The sequence below is a fragment of the Aphelocoma coerulescens genome, chromosome 1 (genome assembly GCF_041296385.1).
Source record: "Aphelocoma coerulescens isolate FSJ_1873_10779 chromosome 1, UR_Acoe_1.0, whole genome shotgun sequence".
Classification (NCBI taxonomy): Eukaryota; Metazoa; Chordata; class Aves; order Passeriformes; family Corvidae; genus Aphelocoma; species Aphelocoma coerulescens.
In genome coordinates, this window is record NC_091013.1 from 65,211,001 (window position 1) to 65,234,844 (window position 23,844).

A 23,844-nucleotide genomic window follows, 5' to 3' on the forward strand; every position below is an offset into this window, starting at 1 on the left:
TTTAATTTTTCAAACTGTGTATTATAGGAGCCCATTTAAACTGTGCATGGTAATATTTGCAGAACAGTGAAATTGAGCTGTTTACATGCATTAAATAAACACCTCTTACATTTTACTCTGTAACTATCACAATGCTTTGTTAAACAATCCCCTTGTTGCAGTACAAACAGTAGTAAGACTAGCATGACAAGTTATTGCTACTCACTTTAGGCTTTTTACAGATATAAAGAGGATTGGTTTACTATCTAATGGTTTTTTTTTTTATTTAACATTTTGCCTTCCAAATCACAAAAGACTCTCAAATATCTTTTAAATAACCTTTGACAGCAGTAGGAGATCACCCTTTGGTACTTTATAGAATGAAGGCATATCTATCCTAGTTAATTTTTCCATAAACTGAATTTTTTTCTTGAAATGATATGTACTTAGAATAATTGGGAAGCAACATTACGCCACAAGGCTTTCAGTAACACTGAAGAAATACTAAAGATTTTTAAATGCCCTTTTATAGAGTGTTTTGTGCAGCTGCAGCACACTTTGCTGTATTGTACAGAACACTGAGTAACTATGTACAAATCATGTCTTTCTGGAAGAGAGTAATTTTATTATACCAAGTTAAAATTGTTTTGCTGTCTAAGCTTTGACATAAATATGCAAACAACATTATTTCAGGCTTGCCAGGGCCATAGTTGATCTGTTGTTAATCTGTTCTTTGAGTCAGCTTTTTTTTTTTTTTTTAAGAAGTTAGAAAAATGTTTTGTGAACTGGTGTATTTTTTAACTACACTGAAGTCAAATAAGAATTTATTTTGATTTTGTAGGACTTGTGGCCTTATTTATCTGGAACAACCTAGTAGTGAGTAAGTTTGATTTTCCTAAATTGTGTTTGTCAAGATGTAAAATGTGATAGCATTTTATCTTTTAACCCTTCAGGACTGACCTAAGTTGTAGAGTGTCATGTGTTGACTTTAGATTTAGTGTGGACTTTGAATTTCAACGAGATTATGGGAGATGCAGAAATCATATATGTTACCTATGTATCTATCTGTATATCTCTATATATGTGAGCTATACATATGTGTTATATATATTATGTAAGTATATTTTTATAAAAATATATAGTGTATATATATACACATAGAAGTGTATATATAAAGTGTATATATATTATATTGTATTTATAGATAAGTATATTTTTATACCTCTATCTCTCCTCCACGAAGTATTGCCACCCAGTGGCATATGTCTCAGCATGGTGGAAATGAATATGTGGATGGAGAGTGAGCTTCCTAATCACAGCAACAAACGAGTGTACTAAAAGATGCCTTAGCAACTCCTGAATGAGCTTGAGTTCATGCTGTGGCTGGAGAATAGGGCATTAGTCAAGGGCACAAGAGAAAACAGCTCATAGCAGTTCAGTGAATTGTCTACGTTCACTTTCTTTTCTGAGGATGTTACAGATATTTCCTGATTCTTGAATGGCTTTACCAGGACTTAGGTTTTTCAAACGTGTAGTCCTAATTACAAAGGGAATGGAATGAGATTTTTAGTAAACTTAACAATATGGGAAATGTTGCATGTTGTTAAATAGTTCCATAGACTGAAGCATGTTTTCAAACATTGTCATTTAAATTATTACAGAGCTATCAATGCAAATTATTTTTGCTTCCCTACAGGATTTCTGCTGAACTCAGCTCTGTATTAGTCCTAAAAAATTACTGGATTACTTTTTTGCTGGCAAAAGGTGAGTTTTGATTAAAAGACACTAATTTTGATGAATGTGTTTGAAGTGACTTTGTTTGTTTTACATGTCCAACATGAGACTAGTATCCTTATTACAAGTAAGTATTTTGCAGACCTAGAATGTTTTGGTTGCCTGGCTTTTGTAACTACTCAGTGATATTTCTTTATATGCAGTTTGGCTGTTCTTTTCACTGATACTACTTTCTGTATGTAAACATATATATTTAAGCTTTCTAAAATTGCTATGATTTTTTTTTCTTTTACTTTAAAGGGTGCCATTCTGTATTTAAGTCTATTCTGAGGTGCTTTGTAGTCTGACAGCATTTTGATAATGGATAATTACCTTAAAAATTGTTTAAAAATTATTAAAAAATAATTACCTGGCGTATTTTTTTAAATGGACTTACATATATTATAAATATACATAGTTTTATAAAACAAATTTAATAATAAGGTATTTTAGTAAGTCCCTGAAAGCACATCCTCTGAGTGTTATGAATCTATCTTTAAAAGGCATCAGTTACAGTTAATGCTGAGTGAGGAAACATTTGTAATAGTTCATGGAGCTCCTGTCTCATTGTACTCCTGCTAACAGGAATGAATCATATATCTCAAGTGCTGCTTACTGCAGGTGTGTGTTATCAGTGAAGTGTACACATCCCCGATATCAAAATCGGACCTGGATCAGCTGAGTTTCATGGAGCTTTGTCACTAGAATTCTCCAAGCATAAGCATAGAGCAAAACCTACTAAAGTTTTTTTTAGCCTGCCTTTTCTTGAGAACAAAGAAAGCTAGAATTTACTAGAAAATAGTTGGAGCTTCAGAAGAGCCTGGGTGATGCTTTCTCCTTCTGATTGAAAATAAATACAAAAATTGCACTTGTAAGTAGAGTACAGGTAATGATCTGTAGCTGTTCAAAATCACTATCGACTTGCTAAATTTTTCATGGCAATGCACGCTGTCATGGGATGGCCCTGTAGATCTTCTTTGGCATATGAATCATAATTTGGGAAAAACTGCAATAATGCAGCTCTAAAAGTGCTCTTCATGCTATTACTTGTGTGACTTTGAAGTAATTTCATATACATTTGACAGGCTGAGCATACAGTGTGATAGCATGTTTTGAATTTCTCTTCACTGTATACTAGCAGCTCCTGCTTTCTGAGTATTTAGCAGCTTTCAAAAAGCTTGCATAAGACCACAAAAAAAGAAAGTAATGAGGAATTACACAGAAATAAGAGGTTATTCCTTTACAGTAAAAAGAAAAAGAAATCAGGACTGAGCACTGAGGGCAAGATTTTGTGCACAGTAATTTTATTTGTATGTATGCCATCTCCAAAGCCATGAACTTAAGAGCCATGAGTTTTAAAATCAATAGCCTTTAAAGAACACTGGCATCCCGTATGATGCTTCCTGAATTCTAGTGGTAGTGTTTTTCTATATGAACTTCCAAAGCTTTTTTCAATTTTTCAAAATTACTGCTAAAATTAAGTCAAACATCTCAAAAAGGTTTTCTTTACCCTTTGAAATATTTGCAGGTAAAGTGTTGCAAGTGGAAGATGACCTGGTGATTTCTTTCCAGTTGTTGCTGTGTGTCTTAGATTATTTTATCAAACTGTCACCTCCTGCTATGCTCAAGGAACCATACAGTAAGAATTTTTTGGTTTTTGTTCATTGAAGTAGAAAGTAAATTTACTAAATTTCTATTAGTCATGCTAACATTCATAATTAGCATCATAAAGCTTCTTAAGCTTATTAAAATGCATTTTTTTTCTGTTTTAGTTCTATTTAGATAATAGTGAGTTTGAATTCAATTACCTGAATGTGGCAGTATATTTAATATAATTTTTGCTATGTCATCTGCCCATACAAGTTGTTTAGGGACTTGTTAAAACAGCAGGTTTAAGTTGGTGAAAGAGTTCAGGTTCTGGGTAGATTATAACTGAGAACTATTATTTAGGTTTGTCTTGAGTTACAAAAGGAAAATGTGGTGCTATGACTCTTATTTCATGGATGTGTAACAGCATCACAACAGCAGAAATGTGCAAGATACTGGACTGTACAGATATTTAAAACAAATGGATAAAACAGTGGATAACAGCTCAAAATACAAGAGTAGAGGTAAAATGTAGACAGCTTTGCTTTTATTATATCCTGTTTGCTATTGGAAGTGTCACTATTTTAAGTAAAAATATAATGGGTCTTCTCTATAGAAACTTCTATTCAGCAGTAAGTTTTTATCCATTCAGTTTTTATACCTAAAACTTGGAAAACCTCACTAGAAAGGTAGAGAAAGTAAATATTTATAGCAACTTTCAAAGACAGAATTTTATTTGAGTTAACAATTTTATTCCGCAAGCTGTGGAATTAATATACTGAAATATTTGGAGCCACAGGATGTGACTCACTTTTTTTCTTTACTAATTAGTTTATCCTCTGCTGGGTTAAGATGCAACCCTAGTATATTTAGCCTAAATCTCTTTGCTTTATTTCTTTCTTTGGCAACTAAACATCCACCTAGGTTATAATGTCATAGAATAGATAAGGTATTAACTACTATATTCTTAAAATTCCATGTTTTGGAGGATATTTATCTGACCTAGTGATTATTTGTTGCAGGTAAGAACAAATAACCTTGCTTTTATTCTAATGTGAGGGTGAATAAAGGGTGGGAAAGGATGGGCTAAGCACAAGCAGATGCCTGCTTTCCTCCAATACTATTTTGAATTTAAATTTGTCCTTCCTAGTAGGACAGACATACATGCTGCTCCTTATTTCCATTGTTAAAAAGCAGATCCTTTTAAAAAAACACGGAATTGAAACTACCTGTTTTTGAATTCTGTTCATGCTGATTTATTTTTTCATAGTGAAACTGTGCAGAATAGGAGCTCATTATTAGAAACAGTTTGGTTCTGTGCATCATACCTTGAAAAAAAAATGCTGCCGCTTGACACTACATTGCTGAGATGGGTATCACTGTCCCAAGTGCAAAGCACTGGGTTTCTAATGTGAAGCTGTGTATGAACTGTCAAAGAGCTCTGCATTCTTTGAGAAAATAACACAATGTATTGTCCAAACCCTCGTGACCAAGAGGCTTCGTGTTGTAATAAATGATGTCAAGGTTTATGATCTGAATAAGGCTGAGGGGATTAAGATGCAACCACCCCTGCAGTGTGGTTTGTCAGAGTTTCTCAGAACGGTTGTCAAATGCAAATGAAGTTACAGGTGAGAGCAGCGTGCTGATTACAGTGTCAGGTCTAAACCAACAATATTTAATCATATTAATGTATGTTATTAATATAATTTGCATATTTCAGCCACTGAGGCCATCTATTTTGAGTTTAGCAAAATGAAATATTTTTACCTTGCTGTATTAAAGTTTTTTGGTATCTTCTTCAAGGTGGACTTGTTTGTTTCTGCTTGTGTGCCTGGGGGCATTTGGGGAAAGGAGGAATTCCCTCCAGGACCATATTCCAGGTTCCCACCAGCACTTAAGTCCTGGACTGATTTATTGTCTTTCAGCTTCTTGTTTTATACTTCTGTAAAAATAGAAAAAATAGTAACTCATCTGTGAAAAGATAAGGCTTTCCTAGCTTTGCAAAACCGATTCTCATTTAAAGCTACTTGCAGAAAGTGCTGTTATATTCTGTGTAGAGTAGCTTCTTAAAAACAAAATGTCCAAATACTGATAGAGGAATTCAAAAATTACCTTTTTTTTAATATAGATCTCCTGTAATGAAGGTTTCTCACCTAGCTAAATGGGTGAAAAAGAAAATGTGTTTCAGGAGAAGACCTGAAAAAGTATATACGAAATAGAATCTTCTAGGTTTAATAACTTAAATTTCTCTTTCTTAAGCTGGCTCTAACCTTGTGATGGTTCTGAATATCTTTCTAGAGTCTTCTGTGTCTGCAGTGACTGTAAATGGTTCAGCTCGCACTCCAAGAAGAGGCCAGAACAGGAGTTCCCGTACTGCAAAGCAGCTTGATACTGATACAAAAATTATTGAAATCCTTTGTAAAGAGCATGATTGTAATTTAGATGAGGTAATGCCTGCACTTTAAAGTCTGATAGATCTTGCTGCTAGACTCCATCTGGAATATGTATTTATTTAAATGGTCTTTTTTAAAATTGTCATTATTTGTGCCACATTAACTCTTCTGTCAAGTAGTTACCTTCTGTAGTGAAGAGAGAATACCTTCTATAGTTTCTCTAGTCAGTAGTTTAAAAAACAAACCAAAACCACCCAAAACAAGCCCTTTAATGTGGGTGATAATTTTGCCAGGGTAACTGAATTGTGAAGAATACAATATGAAGTAACAGGCTGATCACAGCATGTAGCATATGGATGCAGGGCTGCTCTGATGGGGTTTCACAGCTGTATCCCATGACGAGAAAATGTATGCAAAAAGCACATTGCTTCTGTGGGAGATCTTAAAAGACCCCCTTTGCCTTTTCCTTTGCTGTTAAATCTATTTCTGTGTAGAAAGGACTGATTTTTGAATATCCAGATGGATGATGGAAGCAGAAATATGAGAGGGCTGGAAAGAGTGCAGTTCTTTTCCAGTTTAATCACTTAATATTCTAGCAAAGGATTGCATTTGCATGCTGACATATCATTGAGTTTTGGATATATAACAAGCTTCATTCTTGCTTTATTGAAAACAAACCACAGTACATTACAGAAATGTCTCAGTTTCTTGATTTAAAGATGCAAAAGCAGTGTATGCATGGCTGACTGCCTTGATAATGTTATATTTTTTTCTTTTTTTTTAAGGTCAAAAATGTGTATTTCACAAGCTTCATTCCTTTCTTGAATTCTGCTGGTATTGTAGCTTCAAATGGACTACCAGAGGTAAGTGGAGGAATTTAAGACAGTGTGGTGGGTAGACCCTGGCACCCACCAAACCCACTCTTTTACTCCCCTCTGCAACTGGATGGGAAGAGAAAATATAACCAAAGGTTCTTGAGTTTAGGAAAGGATGGGAGAGTGATTGCTCACCAAATACCATCACTGGCAAAACAGACTTGATTTAGGGATGTTAATTGAATTTATTGCCAACAAAATCAGAGCAGGATAATGAGAAGTAAAATAAATGTTAAAAACACCTTTTCCCCACCCCTCCTTCCTTCCCAGGCTCTACCTCCTCCCCATCAGCACTGCCAAGAGATGGGGAGCCAGTTTATCACATGTTCCTCCCACTGCACAGGGAGAGGAGTCCTTCCCCTGCTCCAGTGGGGGGGTCCTTCCTACAGGAGACCGTCCTCCATGAACTTCTCCAACATGACTCCAGTCCACAAGCAATAGTTCACAAACTGCTCCACTGTGGGTCACTCTCCCACAGGGTGCCGTCCTTCAGGCACAGCCTGCCTCACTGTGGGTCCCCCACAGGCTCACAAGTCTTATCAGGAAACCTGCTCCAGCGTGGCCTCCTCTCTCCATGGGTCTGTAGGTCCCTGCCAGGACCCTGCTCCATGGGGTTACAACCTCCTCTCAGACATCCACCTGCCCCAGTGGGGGTTTCCTCAACAGGCTGCAGATGGATCTCTGCATCCCTGTGGCCCTCCATGGACTGAAGGGGCACAGCTGCCTCTCTGTGGTCTGCACCACAGGCAGGAGTTCCAGCTCCAGAGCTTGGAACACCTCCTGCCTCTCCTTCTTCACGGACCTTGGTGTCTGCAGAGTTGCTCCTCTCACATATTCTCACTCTTCTTTTCTCAGACAGCAATTGCTTCTGTGTAATAACTTTTTTCCCTTCTTAAATACATTATCACAGAGGCACTACTGTAATTCCTGACTGGCCCAGCCTTGACCAACAGAGAAGGTCTGTCCTGGAGCCGGCTGGCACTGGCTCTGCCAGACATGGGGGAAGCTTCTGGCAGCTTCTCACAGAAGCCACCCCTGTAGCCCCCCCGGCTACCAAAGCCTTGCCATGCAAACTCAATACAGACAGTTCAACAACGTTTTACTTCGTGCCAAATTACTTAAGATGCCCTTTACCCATTGATGGAGTTCTAATAGGTTCTTCCAAAATCATCTAGCAAAATGAACTGTTTTTCAGGAATGTGGGTTAGCAGGGATTCCAGTATTGATAAAGTATATTTAGCTTATACATTTGAATTTAATAAATGAATCTCCTGAGGCTAAACCAAGCTTTGCTCAAAGCAAAAAGCTTTTGCTCAAAGCAAAACATAAGAGTTGCATATCCATGACCTTGGTAAGGCCATTCATCTGAAATACAGCTATTACAATATTAGGTCTCTGAAGTCACTCAATAAATGCTTAAAGTCTTAAATTACACACCTTAATTTAAATATAAATGAGACATGTTATTGTAGTGTTGTTGGAAAGATATCCAAAAGATTAGTCTCAGTTTCACAACTTGGCAGAGTTTGGACTGCTGTATCTGTGCAGAATTACTTTCATCTTGCTGAGCTGTAGCCTGCATGCAGCAGACTACCTCTATGCAATTGCATCCAGAGTGCATTTTAATGGGTAACTTCTTGCAGTGTGTTTACATTCATCATTCTTAAAAGAGTAAGTTTAGCTGTGTGTCACCAGTAGATGTGGTAATCTGAAAATAAGCAGCTCTGAAGCTGATCAGAGCAATGAGTCTGCAGGGTTCAACCAAGAGTATCTTCTGTTTAGTTTCATAGTGTATTGGGTGGGGAACAAAGTACAGGACTCACTGAAGATCTTAATCTCTTCCTAAATTAATTTCAGGGTATCAGTTGCCTGTTTAGACTTTTTAATTTATGTGTGTACATATAGTTGGGAAACCCTATATGAACTTCCAGGCAAAGGTCATTTTACAGCTTATTCTTGAATCAGAGGGTTTTCATCCAAGGCTGCACAACTTAAGCATAATATCAAAATTATTAGCCTAAGGACTTGCTGGTGAAAATTTTACAAAATTATGCATTTGAAGAAAAATACAGTCACATGATCTTTGCTCCTTAACCTTGAGTGCCAGAGCAGAAAGTTAGAGCTGTATTTCAGAGGTAGTTGGTTCATACATGTAATCAGCTAACCAATAATCATGGATGAGATCATCAGTACAATAGCTAGTAATGTGGCACATTTAAATTTACTTTTTTCTTAAAAAAACACTGAGCTTTTGAAAGATTTCAGTGTTCTTTCCAAAGCAAGAAAAGCCTTTGAGGCTTAATGTTGGTATTTTGTTTGTCTTTACCATGTGTTTGCTGGTCAGGCTTTATCAGGCACTGATGAATAGATTGATACAGAACTCTTATTTTTGACTGAAGTTTTCTTCCAAGTTAGCCCAGTACAGCCATCTTGTCTAAGAGCTGCTGTTTTTTTGAGAAATTTATGAAATACTGAAGTGCTTTAGATGAAAAGAATGCATGAGCCATTAAGAAGGTAATGAAAAATGAAAATACAATTAAGTTTTTAAATAAAAAGAATAGCAATAATGAAAACTGAAATATAATCTTTGGTTTAATAGACCTAATCTCAAAGTTTTAAATGTGAGATCAGTTTGGAGCAAATCCATTTGGCAAAGGTAAAGAAGAGGGTAAGGAGCAAAGGTGTGGGGGCAGTATTCGTAACTTTCTCTCTCTTGGGACTGAGAGTGGACTAATTTGGGTTCATATGTACTGTTGCCTGTTTTTCTAACAGGAGTTTGCCAGAGCACATCATCATTTAATGTTTAAGGGCTCAGGGAGCAGATAATTGAAGTGGCTGCCTACTTCTGCATGAGCACAGCAGCAGATTCAGAAGCTCAGATAAAAAAATTGCAGACTTCCAGTTAATGCTAGTCACTCAAAGTAAAAATAAAATGAAGCAATTAAAAAAAAAATTTTAAAAATCCAATAAGCTTTTCCATGCAAAGTGAAGTCATATCAATCCGGGATTTAGTCAGTTAAGAAACTTTTTAACAGTTACTAAAAAAACTACAGTGTGAGTATGAAATAACAAGTCTATTTTTGTAGCAATAGGCATGTCTCTTAAGAACTACTCCAGTGCAAAAATATTCATATAAAATGAAGAAACTTCTACTGAGAAAAAAAAAAGATTTGGGTTTAGGCCTTGTTGTCCAAACCAGCAAAGACAGGGACTGAGCAAATTGCCCGACAGCTGTTCTTAAAAAAAGCATTTTACATTTCCTGCTCTTAGAGACACCCCTTTTTCTGGAAGGAAAGATTTAAAAGCATGGAAGTGTTAGTTTGATTTGCAGGTCTGTTTCCTACTCTAGCTATTTTTCCAGTGTCAATACCTACATTTCTTCAAAAAATTCTTACAATTTTGGATTGTTTTCTCTTATAAACAATAATTTTCCTCTGGATATGTTTCAGCTGTTGTGTAAGAAGTAACTTTGTGAGCTCCAAGGTCATTCTTTTATCATTTCAGCATTGTAATCATGAGGTTAGGAGTAACTTATGTTATTCAGTAAATTGTCAAACTTGTTCCTGTAAAATAAATCTGCGGTTTTTTCAATATCTTTTTGAGGTTGAAGTTATCTTGAAACAGTATGATGAGCTCTATCTCAAAAACAAAGATATAGACGCAAGACTCTTTCTGAACCACGACGAAACCCTGCAGCCTGCCGTCATAGCATGGTAATACTGCCGGTTCCTGCTCTCATTCTGTAATAGAAAATGCGAACTTGTGTTGCTCTCTGCCCCCTTGTGTTATAAATGGAGATCTCTGTATCCTGTTGACCTGCTAGCTTTGTAGTTCAGCTAAGGTATTTCTGGCAGCACCAGCCTTGCTTTATATCATCACTTAAATAATTAGAGAACATGTGGCTGTGACTGCCTAAAATGATTTGGAAGCTCTGCTCTAACTCTTACTCTGTGCAAGGCCCAGGGAAAAGCTGAGGAATCATGAGGAGGAGGCATGTCATACTAGCTGATTAGATGTGCCAGAGGTTGTGTTATGGCTCTGAAGCCAGCTGGCACTGAATGGCTTGGATGGTGGATTCCCCATCCCTGGAAACATTCCAGATTAGGCTGGACAGGGCTCTGAGGACCCCCATTTAGCTGATGTCCTTGCTCATTGAAGGTGTGTGGGACTGGATGGCCCTCAAAGGTCTCTTCCAACCCAAACCATTCTATGATTGTTTGATTTTATCTTTTTTTTCAATCTTGCAGTTAAACACTAGCAATTTCTGACAATTCAGGATTTCTATAACTTAATGTGGGCTCGCCATGTGAGTCTGAATTTATCTATGCTATGAAAATACACTAATTTAAAATTGGTTAGAATGGAACTAATATCATCTCTACATATAAATTAAGGTGTTTGTAAATAGAATTCTAGAAAAGAAAAAAAGCTTGGAAGGAAACTTTAGAGGTTGTCTAGTCCAGCATCCTGCTCAAAGCAGATCTACTTGGGAATTTAAACAACTGGAGTGATTGGACATCTAGATTGTCTAAAAATCTGTTACACGTTTTTCTCTTCAGATTGGTCAGTCTTTATAGAAAACCTTGTCTTTTGAGTTGTATTTTTTCTTTATAAGTTTGTTTTCCATTTCTGTAGCTCACAGTTGGAGAGGACACCACTAAAAAACAATTCAGATGAGGAAGTCAATATTATGCTTCCACAGACTCCTGTTCGGTATGAGTTTTTCTCTTAAATGCGTTCTTTTGTTTAATACTGTAGCTAGAAATATTCATCTTTAGAGTAGTCTGTTTTAATTTTTAAGGAACTGTGGGCTTGGTTTTGTTGTTTTTTTTTCCATAAACCATTCTGTAGTTCTGATCGTTGACACTTTTTATTTATAGTAGATATAGAGCCCTCTAAAAATGGTAAAGATGCTTCCTTAAAGTTCTTGACATTAAGAAAGTCCAGGAGTACATAGTTTCTGCATTGCTAAAAATTTTAAATGTGCTAAACCAACTTTGATCTTGAGAGAAAGTGTAGTGATATTTAGATTCTCTCCATCCACACCTGGGCTTTGCTCTGAGTTTTCCAGAACTGATGCTATTTAAGGCAATTCATGTGAAGGCCTATTGACCAGCACTGATTTTGTGCTGTAGTAACTGTTTTTCATGAAGCCACAAGTATCAGTAGATGGCAGCAAAGTTTTGATCACCAACTTAGAGTGGTGAGTGTATCCTTATCTCTCCCTGATTAAACAGAACTCTGTAGAGGATATGCTGAAAGTATCATGCTTATTGCTTTGAATTACCTTACAGTGTCGTATTTCTGAACTTAGACTCATAGAATCTTCTTTAAAGCCCCCTGAAACTGAGAGAATTAATAATTTTTATCAGTGGATTTGTATCTGGTCATTTATGTAGAAATTAGTATATAAAAAGGGTGCAAGTACTAGTTTAGAGCATAATGAAGATGTGTTGTATGTTTTTGTTTTATGTTTTTCCAGTGTTCTTATGCTTTTCCTTGTCATTACTAGAGTTTGGCAGAAGTGATTTATTTCACCAATACCTTGTGAAAAGTAGATTAAAGAAAAATGCATCTTTGCACTGCTACAGTTGTAATGATTGAACGTGTTTTTCTTGGGTTTGCACTTGTTTGACTGGTGATATGAGCCAAATTGAGGTTAAGTGGTACAGAAATTTAAAACAGACAAACACACAATATTCAACCAAAAACAAAAACCACAATGAAAAATTCAGGAAGTAACAATATCACTGAAGAATCAAAGTGTTTCTTAGGTGTTAAGCCATTATTTCGGTTATTAAAATTATCACAATCTGTATGTAAATAATTCAATAAGTTGCATTGTTAGAGTTCATAATAGTTAGCACAGTGCAATAGATTTTCCCAACAGTTTGGTAACTGGAGTGAGAACTGAAATCATAATTTTTATTGTGTGGGGATTTGCTGTTCAGTTTCTGGAAGCTGTAAAGCCAACCTTAATGCTTATTATGCATTTTTTTGTGTTTTTCCAGAGCGGCAATGAATAACATTCAGCAGTTGATTATGATTTTAAACTCAGCAACTGATAAACCATCAGATACTCTCATCATGTATTTCAATGTAAGTGACTACAAAGAGGATTTGTGTAAGATTCTTGAAATTATCACTGAAGCAAAATATACACCTGTAGATCTGATGCACGTGTTTTTGAAGGAGTAAATTTTTATTGGATTGGCTTAAATGTCATCATTCATTGTAGAAAGCACTTCTCTCTAACTGTTGTGTACTGGAACCTTATAAGTGCTTAAATACTTTAGATACTGAGCTAAATATTAAAATTCTTTTATGTATGTATTGAATGGGAAATAAAAGGGAGTATAAAAGGGAAACAAAAAAGAGAAAAATGTGTACTGCACTCTTTTAAATACTCCATTTTTATTTATGTTGATGACCTTATTGAGAGGTGTTATGAAGGGAAGCAGGACTTTTAATCATTTAAATGATTAAAAGGTTTTTGAAGAAAAATTTCTTTTCTTTGCCCTTCCTTCCCCTAATTTACTTCCTGTGCTTTATTAGAATTGCACAGTGAACCCTAAGGATAGTATCCTGAAAAGAGTGGAAAGTTTTGACCACATCTTCAAAAAGAAATTTGCTGAAGCAGTTGGACAAGGATGGGCTGAAATTGGCTCACAGGTAGGTATTTGGGTAGAGTATCACTCATTTGAACTGTTAGTTAGCACTGGCTAATGTGAGACCTGGCTTACTGACCATCCTTATTCAGTGCAGATCAGTAAAGGTAAAAAGTAACAGTATTCTTTTCAAATTGAGGAAGCACTGTAAAGATAGTATTTAACAAATTCCTCTTAATATATAAGGAACTGGGTGGAAGTATGTTGGAAGTACTTTACTGAAGAATGGGAAAATGGCTGGCTAAAATACATTAAGTGAAACATATATTTGCGTTCATTAAGCTAACTTGGCCTAAAACTGCAAAAGGTGACTCACTTCCTTATAAAATCAGGAGGGCAGCTGTGCTTTCAACAAGGATTTTGGAAAATAAATCCGACCAAGTTTGTACTCGACAGTCTCCTTCCTGTCTGTCAGCCCTGCTTTTTATCCTGTTAGCATGAATCAACGTGAACACAGTTCATGTTGTTACACTTGGTTAAATCTTCTCATGGCTGGGCTAGTCACACACCTTAGTAGTCCTTGAGGCCTCTCCAATGTTATTGGCAAGTGGAACTGGGGACCGTAACTTCTTTATAGTGGCTCTGTCAAAAACTGGAATGTTCTGGATTGTTAAAACACAAGAGTCTGCCTGTTGTTGTGTGTTAAAACTTCTTGTAATATTCCTTAATTTCTCATTCTAACAGAGGTACAAGCTTGGGGTGCGTCTTTATTACAGAGTAATGGAGTCCATGCTGAAGTCGGTAAGTTTAGTACTGCTATCTCAGCACTGGCAGTACATCTAGAAATACTAAGAATATTCACCAAGTTTGGTCTGATTTATTTATTTCAGGAGGAAGAGCGCCTCTCAGTGCAGAATTTCAGGTACTTGCCCATAACTTGTTATTGAGGTCTGCTATTTTAAGTCTTGGGACAAGTACTAATAACTTCCTTTCTCTTCAGCAAACTTCTAAATGATAACATCTTCCACACATCTCTTCTGGCGTGTGCTGTTGAGGTTGTCATGGCTACGTATGGCAGTAAGTTAAATCTAAAGTCTGGTACTTAGTGATAATTATTACCATCTATTCTAATCGGTAAAATAGAGTAAATAGCAAAAAAACCACCCAAAATGCAAAAAGCAACTCACTGAAATGTCTGAGCTAGCAATGAGTCAATAAATAGAAAAAGGAAAAAAGATCAAAAGTGGAAGAAAGTAGAATTTGGGATAATTTTAGTCTGTTTTCCCTTCAGGAAATGCTTCACAAAGTGACAGTACCAGTGCTGAAACAGACATGTCTTTCCCATGGATTCTCAATGTATTTGATTTAAAAGCTTTTGACTTCTACAAGGTGATCGAAAGCTTTATTAAAGCGGAGCCTAGCCTAACACGGGAAATGATAAAGCATCTAGAACACTGTGAACATCGAATTATGGAGTCTCTCGCTTGGCAGTCGGTGAGTGACACTTTAAAGTAGTATTTGCCCTTGCATAACGTGCTTACTTAGAAAAAAAGTCGCACCCAACTCTATAAAATAAGTTGTGGTCTTGCTGAGATTTAGTTGTAGAAAAATAAATTACAAGAGCAAAATAGGATTCGTTTTGGCATGTCTTCTGGTTTTAGAACAAAAGGAGGGTATCAGAGGAAGAAGTCAACATAGCTCTGCTGATTTACGTGATTGTAAACCAACATCATCTTACTAGTCTGGCACAAATTGTAGGGGTCATACCCTTAACTGTGTTTTGGTACTAAAGTCAGCAATAAATACTATGCTTTTATTTGAAAGTTAATTTTTATCCAGTTGCTATTCCTACCTGGCAATAGCACCTCAGTTCTGGGCATCTGATATGTTTGCTAATAGTACTTAAAATATTGTTTTGTGTTGTCGTTTGCATTTCAGTCACTTAGGTATTTTTTGGATGCCATTAAAATAAAATGCTGGAAGGTTGGCTTGTTTTTTTAGGTTGTATTTTACTAAATCAAACATTGTTTCTTTTCATTGTTTGTTACTTATAAACCAGAAATAGGCTATTTATGCCACAAAACAGGAGACTATAGAGACTGATAGTTTTGACCAGAGAGACATAAAGCAACCATTTAAGAACCCATCCCTTATCTTTTAGTTCTGGAGAGGAAGGGGTGTTTTAAGAGGCAGACACTATTTTAGGAAACTTGCAGGCATGTAAAAGGTGTTTGAGAATTGTAACCTTCAGAGGACAAAAGACAGAGGTACAGATACCAGGGTGTGACTCTCTCTGGGCAAGAAATGATTCGTGCTACCTTCTACAAACCAGCTTGAAGCCAGCTTACTGATCAGCAGTACGCCGTATCCACCAGTTTCTACCCAATAACTCAAACAAGGCATGCAGGATAATCTAATTTAGACCTGGGCTTTCAAACTGGAAAATCCAAAGAGTTGTATTTTCAAAAATTATGGGTATGTCAGGCTTTTGTGAAACAAATTATAATGTCATCAACAAGTACAGGACTATTTCAGGTTTTTTGAGTGCTCTGCTTGAATGTATTTTAATGTTTTGACTCTCTGTTTTTGAGTTTCTAGAGGGACATGTTTGGTACTGTTTTGGGGTGGCTGATTTGAGTATTAGTAGCATGGAATAGTTCAGTTGGAAGGGGTCTAAAAAAAAAAATCACCTAATGACAGAGAAATATGTGGAGTGGAGCCCAGTGGAGGGAATGAAAAGAAATGTGCATGACATGTGTCCAAAGGCCCTGCTGCTTCGTTGACCTCCATATCCCCTGGTCTGGGTCTCCCCAGGCTCCAGACAGTGAGTGTCTCCTATTGTTGGAGGCTTGGCACCAGAGGGCACAGCAGGTTTCCTGCAAAAGCTGAGGACAGCTGTGGCAGCCAGGACAGGCACTGCAAGATCCTGTGCTGGCCTATACTGCCTCCTCTGGCTGCCCATGACGGGAGGAAGGGCTGTGAGTTGTAAATAGCAGAGTGCTCAGGAGAGTAGGAGGAGTACTGAGGCATTTTCTATGCCAAAATGTCTTTGGGTCACTGCCGCAAAGGACCTGAAGCCCCACATGGAAATGTAAAGCCATGAGTCCTCTAGTGTGGAAAATTTACCCCTTCCTCACATCTGAATATTGGCTGGTTTTGCCTGCAGAGTTTAATTTATTAGAAACAGGAGAAAATGCTTACAGGGCTGACTCAGGAGGCTGTTGAGGTATCCCAGAAAGGCTCAGCTAGTGAACAAAAGAATGGTTTACTGTATTCTTCTGCAGTTCCTTATCTGGGTATTGTCTCCATGCAATGGTGTACAAGGTTTGCAAGTGTCAGCTTAATTAGCAATACCCTCAAGAATGGGCAGGCAATTGGAGAAGTGTAAATACCAGTAAATACCTCTGAACCTCCAAACACTCAATAAAGGAGGAGAGAAAAGCCAGATGCCGCTTTCTTACTCATAAAGAATGTCTCACCATAAGTAGTTGCTTTGGTTTAATTTTAAGCAGTCCAAGAAAGATGGACTCTCGAGAAAGTTCAAGTGTCCTCATATGGTTAGAGAGTGGTTTTGGGTTTTGGGGGGTTTTCTGTTGGTTTTTAGTTCCACGCCCCCCCCCAAAAAGTGTTAAAATGAAGAAGAAAAGCATGGAATGAGCAAAGCTTATGCAAAAAAACCGCCAAAACATCTAGCTTAGTAAATAAGAATAGAAACTTCTGAAAAACATTTATTTACAAATATTTGTATAATGCAACTTTGATTTCCCCACTTACTTGCTATGTATTTTTGTTTAGTTCTTGTGTCCTCCACCCTCCCAGGTAGCGCATTTCATTACAAGGCTTGTCTGTTTCAGTCTTTGCTCATTCTCCTGACTGCTTTAAAAAGCAGAACTTCAATGAGAGATTTAAAAGGATTGAGCAATTTAATACAGAATAGCTTGAATTTATTGTAGTTTTACTTGTCACAGAGCTTTTGTGAGGAAAAATGCCTTGTATAATTTCTCTGGAAAAAAGTCTCAAGTGCATCTGACCTTTACCTGACTTTGGAAGCTGTATCAAGTGAATGTAAAAGATTCTGGTTTTTACTGTTTTCTGAAGATAAAATATTACTCCTTAGCTACTCATTGTGAATATGTTTATTGCTTTTGCATAGCTAGCTGATTTAGTCATCTGTGCTTTAGGAAGGAAATGAAACTTTTCTAGGTCATCCTTTCTTTTAACAAAAAAAAAGCATAGCTAGACAAAATAAAGGGTGGAAGCCAGTTGAAGGTTCTTTTCAATAATTCTTGATTTTAAAAAGGGGCAAGTACATACTGACTAAATCATGTGAAAAGTGCTTCCTTTTTCTTAAATCCTTATTGAACCCAGAAAGGAGAAGTCCCATTTAACCACTCAAATATTTACCAGTGAGGTTATGATGCTTCCAGATGATTATGTGGAGATCTAATTAGAATATGTTAATAATGCTGCATAATTTTTATTTGCAAAATAGAAATACACTGTACAATATTCTTTCTTTACTTTGAGTTTGTGCTCACAGTATTTTGAGCACTGTTTTGATTCTGTAACTTTAGAGGGAACTGAAATTACTTCAGACTCAAAGATGCTGAATAGCCTTTGCTTCATTTTTATCATACTTACAGAAATATGATTTAAACCCTTCCATAGTTAAAATCTGTTTCCTATGAAAGGGATAGCTTGTTACCTGCCAGCCTGGGAGTTCATGCTCAGCCTTTTCCATAATTCTATCAATTATGGCCACCCAAAAAAGTCATTGTTTTGACTGTCTCAAATCAAGGTTATGTGAACAAATTCCAGAATATCTGAATTTCCCTTAGAGAAAGCCCTGTCAACTGCCATGTCACATCTTTGACTGAAGTGTTTTTGCTGTTTGCTGCAGTTTGTTAGGAATAAACATGAAAGAGCAGGTTTTCAGTGCATGCAAACCAAACTCAAGTCTGTCAGATTTCAATCTATTTTGAGTGAAATACCTGTGGCTTTTCTTGGTTTTGCTGTGCCATTCAAGGAAGTAAATGCCTATGGCATATCTTTGTTACGTGTATCTGCAAAACAATCCAGCTGTATTTCCCTGCCTCTCAGCTTCCATTCTGCTCACAAGCTCTGAATGGGAAGGTACAAGCAAGGTACTGTGTATTTCACGCTGCTGCTTAGAGAATGTGCTTCTTGCAAATGCCCTTTCACGGGTACAGTATTGGGGTAGTGAAAGGGTCTGGGTCTTCTGCACTGGAATTGCAGGCCAACCACAGCCTTGCCTGTAGATAAAGCAGAAGCACTCCACAGTTTCCTGGTTAGTTCTGTAGACAGTAGTGTTCTGTTAACTTGTTAACTCATCCATGTGACCACTAGTATTCCAAGGGGTATTTCTCTTAGGAGGGCAGTTTTAAAAGGTTATGTGGTAGCTCTTGCTGTTAGCAGGGATGAGGGTCAGCTGCATCACCACCTGCAACCTGCCCACAGTTCAGAACAGAATGTGAAGGTTCATTGTGGCAGGCTAAAGGGAGTTCATTCAGAGCCTGATTTGGTCTGGTAACTTCAACTGTGGTTTTCATGTTTGTTTTTGTGTGAGTAACAAACAGATGTGAAACCAAAGCAGTGCATTGCACTGCAGCTGTTGACACTCTAGCCTTCTTTGGCTGTATTGCTCTTTAATACATGCTGTCCTAATTAGTGTTTGTATTTTTCAAAGGAAGAAGGAACACCAGTATTGATATGTGTTGTGATTTGGAGTTGCAGTGTATTTTGGAGTTTTAATGACTGATGAAAGATAAAGATGGCTTCACAAAGTTACCTCTCCTAATGGCTAAAATACGATTAGAAGTAGACAAGTGTGTTTTGCTTTATTTATAACTTCTTTCATGTAGCATTGCTTAAACTGTGCTCCATAATGTTTCTCCTTTTTTAGCTTCTTCTTTTCTGTGGTTTCTATTGTTTCTATTCTATTTTGCAATGAAATCTACAGTGTTGTTTTATCACGCATTGTAACTTGATGTTCGCAATAAGTATTTGTCAACTAACTGTATAGTTGGTGTTTATACTTAAATGCCTCATCCCACACCAAAGACTTCAGTTGGTTTTAAATGATGCAGCTCATTGTGGCAGAAGTGCCTTTGTGCTCAAAACCATGTATTCCCAAAGAATATATTATTGCATTAATATGACAAACTCGCTGAGCTGGAATAACAGCAGACCTACTTTGATCATGCATTAAGGAGAAAAATATTAAGTAGGTATGTTTGAGATTTGCATAAAAAGCGTTAGACAAATCCAGGTCATGGTAAAACCTGTGAGCAGTTACAGGTTAGTTAGTGCTCCTTAGTACTTTGAAATAGTACAGGCTTAGCTATGCAGCCTCCTGGTCTTTGACTGTACAAGGACACACTTATTGTGGAGCTCACTGTTCTCCAGTGCTTAGTGCCTCTTTCCTTGGGTGCAGTGTACAGTTTCATATTAGGTTTCTGTGCTCCTTGTAAGGAGGAATTGAGCATCTAGAAAGAGGAGTTAATATATTTTCTTGTGGTTTTTATCCTTCTCAGTAGGGTTTTCTGTTAGGTGTGTTTGAAGTCCTGCAGCTCCTGTGAAGGTAGGTATCTACATGCAGTTTAAAGTCCTCTTTGGTTTCAACATCTTAAGTGATTCCTTTTAAATGAGGAAGAAGTAGGAACGGTCATACTGTTACCATTTGATAGATTAGGTTACTGGATAAGTGGTTTACTGTTGTGTTAAAAGAATGAATCTAAAATCTTGTTGATAGGCAGCCAAGTAAGGGCAGGCAGCAAGAGCTGGGTATTTGGGGCTGAGTCTGTAGTACTGGCCTCAAAGGGACAATAGTTTGGGCTTAAGTATTGCCCCACCGTCATTGGGGGTATTTCATTGCTAACATGTTCCCTGGCCTGTTCTGGCATTTGTTGGCTCTCCTCTGGACAATGCCTAGGCAAGATTTGGGGCATGATGCAGCTCAGGGACTATTTTCAGCTGCTGGTATGGATTAGCAGTGGAGAGTGCATAGTTATATGGGTGCAAGCTGTGCTTTGCTACTTGCCCTTGAGGCCTCAGGACAGGCTGTGGCTTGTTGTGTTACCAACCACAGATGCAGTCGTGGGCTCAACCATGAGTGACTTTAGTGCTGGCAAATGAGTCACGCGTTCCTGTGCTGTCTTTCCTTTGGGCTGCAGGACTCATGCGCGTTTCTGCACAGCAGCTGGCTTCTCCTGGGAAAGCTGGTCTGTATCAGACATACTCCTTTGATGCCTGCTAAATTTTGCCTTTCCTCAGATATAGAAATACCTAATTTGTGAATGGGGGACAGCCTTAGGCACAAAAAAAGTGCTGAGCATATCCAGAATGACAACATCTGCAAGCATGCTCACTGGCAGGATGCAATCTACAGAGGTAGCTTCACTGGTGTAAAGACAGGCACCTCAGGAATTGCAGTCATCAGATTGCTCAAGACATCACTCATGTCTTGTGGGCTTCTGGATTTTAGGCACCTAGTATCTTGTCTCAGCTTGGAAGTTGCAATGGGCAGTGATTTGTAATATGGATTTTTCTAGTGTTTTTCTTGCAGGGGACGAAACATGCTAAGGGTCATCAAACAATGGCTTGTCATGTGCTCACCATGCTCCTTTCTACAAAGTTACATTAGGAGTATGCAGCTTTAACCTTCAAAAAGGAACTGAGAACATATTTGAGGTTTTCTGTCTGTACATACTAAATATATTTCTGCTTGCATCATGAGTGTGTTCCAGAAGCATGTGGGATGAGAGAGGTCACGACCACTGCTCCTTGGCGTGATAGTGCTAAAGGCTCATACTGGTTCTGTTGCATGGGCTTTTTAAAATTTTTTTAAGGTTATGACATTTCAGTTGTCACAGCTGTGGCTGGAAAGCCTTCTGTGATTTTACCTTTGTCATAACAGGGCACATTTTCATGAATCTATAAGATAATTGCTTTTTGGGTATTTGTGAATATATGACATAATGTAATATGAATATATTTATGTTTATATGCTTTTTTTTTATTTTGGCTATATATATACACACACTCTTTAATAAATGCTTACATGAAATATGTAAGAGTGTTTATCCCATGCCTTTCTAGTACTCCTGAAGAGTTTCCTTTGATAAAAATCATGCTTTGCTTTTTGAGGCTTGAAACCTACCTGCTTTAACAGCTGAAGGCAAATTGAAAAACCAGGAAGAACGGCGAATTACAGTCTTCACTGTCTCTCCCATCACTTTGAAAATCTTCCCTGCCACTCCTATTTATCGTGAGGATGACTCAAACTGTTGTTCGTGCTTGGGTGTTACCATTTGAGAAAATCCTCTAGGCTACTGGAAGAGAAGCCAGAACATTTAAAGCTGAGGTCCTGTGTTTCCTCCTTTTGTCTGTGTTGACAGTGTATTCACTTTTTAGTAGGCACTCACAAAGTGTATAAAGCACTCACTAGGACTGGAGGATTTTGGTTATGTTAGCACAGTGTTAACAGGTTTATCTTTTGCAGGTATACCAAGTCAGCCCAACCCTTAAGATGCTCTTGGTTCAAGTACAAACATGACTAAAGGGATTACCTAAGACACAGCAACTATGCAGAGTTTTCATTCTGTGAAGTTTAGATTCCATTCTTGATTAAGAATTTTAAGTTTTTCCCTACTGCATCTACTTCTTTAGGTTATAGTTTCTTTAGGGGGTATGAGTCCTACTTCTGTAACTTAGACACTTAGGTTTCCTCTATACTTGAGAGAGAGCTGTACTTCCAGGAAGCAGTTCATTTTCTTTATTTTAAACAGGTATTTTACAATGGGATTATTCACTTTCTACTGTCATCTGACTCAATGACAAACCTAAACTAGATTTATAGCGTTTGTCTGTTAAGGTTAGAAGGAGCAAATAATTTGCTTAATTCTCTTCTTCATAACTGCATTTCCCCCTTCCTTAAAGCATGGCAGGGTGGTTATCAAGAGGTGGTTGTGTAATTGTGCCTAGGTTTGCTTTAGGTGGCTGCTTGTGCTGTGTATCTTGCCTGTAGCCGCTGCTGTGTTTTCACATGGAGGTCATGTACCCAGGCTGTGTCAGGATCTCTCTGGTTATAGATTTACAGCTGTAACAGGGAGCTGGGGTTTACAGGCTGTGCTCAGTGGAGCTGCCAGCTCTGTTGGTGCAGCATAAACGTATCTTGCTTATCTGTACACCAGTACCAAGTACAGATTTAGTCACAGAAATAAGTCTGCTTTAACATGATAGACTTTTCTTTAGTCTGTTTTTCTTTAAGGTTGCCTGATTATAAGTAATAAGGAATAGTGAAACAGTTTTCTAGGAATCCTTGTTTTTCAAGTTGTTGGGGTTTTAAATTTTTTTTTTTTTAATACTGTCCAATGTTTTGGTCATATCACAGCTGTAGGAATTTGATTTTAGTCCTACTATGTTTCTAGGTAGTTTGAACTTCAGCTTTTCCTACTGCAACACTGTTATATCTGCATTGTAAATACTTTGTAGGAGTGTTTAAAGGTCGCCCATGAGGGAAAAAATATATTAGAATTCAGGGAGGTATCTTTGCAATTCTTCAGTTTTGTAAAATCTTGCTGAATTGTGGCAAATTTGATGTGACTGTCTCCCTAAATACAAAAGTAAATGAAGCTTAGGTTAAGTTCTGTGACTGTATCCCTGTTGCTCCTTCCTTGGATGGGACTATGCTCTCCGACTTTATAGTTTTATAAATCTCTGTAGGGAAACAAAACTGGTAAAATGAATAGAATGAAGTTTTGTTTTGGTTTTTGGGGTTTTGTTGTTGTTGGTTGATCTGGTTTTTGTTTTGGTCTGGCTTATTTTATCTGATCCAGAGTCCTGAATAGTTGTCACAAGCTTTCATTACTCTTTCTTTCCTGATTGCTGTGTCATTTGACTCACTCACTTGCTAACTCTTCTATGAAAGTAAAATTAGCTTATGTTAAGAAGCAGTGGGTGCCAAACAAACATTCTAATGTGGAGGTTTGGGGTTTTTTTCCCAGCTGTGCGCTCAATTTTCAAGCTCTTAGGCCAAACCAGTATCTTGTCAAACTGTCAAATTATATATTATTGGAAGATGTTTTTGCTTCTTTGCTTGCTGCACTTTCTTTAAGTTATTGTATGCATGAAAGCATGGAGTTTGTTTTGAGTTGCTTTTTTGTAGACCAAGTAAGTTCTTTGTGCCTGTTTTTTTACTATATAAATATATATAGTATTTCAGCTATGTGTTTGTATCACTATCTTACAGTAACTTTCTAGCAATAAAAAGCCCTTGTCAGGGATGTGGATCCCCCTGTTCACAGCTGTTGAGCAGGCATGGTGTTCACCATCCTCCAGAAAGGTAATCCCTCTAGGTTTGGTGGAAGCTTTTCCTTTGGGCTGGATTTGCCTGTTAGGATGGGGTAGGTGCAGGTTGGTAAGTGCACAGCTGAGTGTGGAGCTTCCGCAGCTGCATGCCTGGTGTTCTGAACCCTGAGCAGAGACTTGAGGCTCACCCAGGTAGACTCTGCCTGCTCTGAACTTGGCTTGGGTACGTCCCTGGACTGCCAGCGCCCTGTCCTTTCTGTTTGGGAGTCACCCTGCTCAGACCAGAGCCCGTGCTTGGCA

The 23,844-nt window shown here is 37.6% G+C and overlaps 1 protein-coding gene across 1 annotated transcript in view; it reads left to right on the forward strand.

Moving 5' to 3' along the window:
- RB1 (RB transcriptional corepressor 1) overlaps positions 1 to 23,844 on the forward strand; it is a 71,147-nt gene that overhangs the window by 12,617 nt on the left and 34,686 nt on the right. Inside the window, exons 5-17 of the mRNA XM_069010678.1 lie at positions 821 to 859; positions 1,676 to 1,743; positions 3,281 to 3,391; positions 5,638 to 5,786; positions 6,518 to 6,595; positions 10,211 to 10,320; positions 11,243 to 11,320; positions 12,619 to 12,706; positions 13,163 to 13,279; positions 13,960 to 14,016; positions 14,106 to 14,137; positions 14,216 to 14,292; positions 14,507 to 14,709. Of these exons, the coding sequence (XP_068866779.1) occupies positions 821 to 859; positions 1,676 to 1,743; positions 3,281 to 3,391; positions 5,638 to 5,786; positions 6,518 to 6,595; positions 10,211 to 10,320; positions 11,243 to 11,320; positions 12,619 to 12,706; positions 13,163 to 13,279; positions 13,960 to 14,016; positions 14,106 to 14,137; positions 14,216 to 14,292; positions 14,507 to 14,709 (1,207 nt within the window). The remainder of the gene's footprint in view (positions 1 to 820; positions 860 to 1,675; positions 1,744 to 3,280; positions 3,392 to 5,637; positions 5,787 to 6,517; positions 6,596 to 10,210; positions 10,321 to 11,242; positions 11,321 to 12,618; positions 12,707 to 13,162; positions 13,280 to 13,959; positions 14,017 to 14,105; positions 14,138 to 14,215; positions 14,293 to 14,506; positions 14,710 to 23,844) is intronic.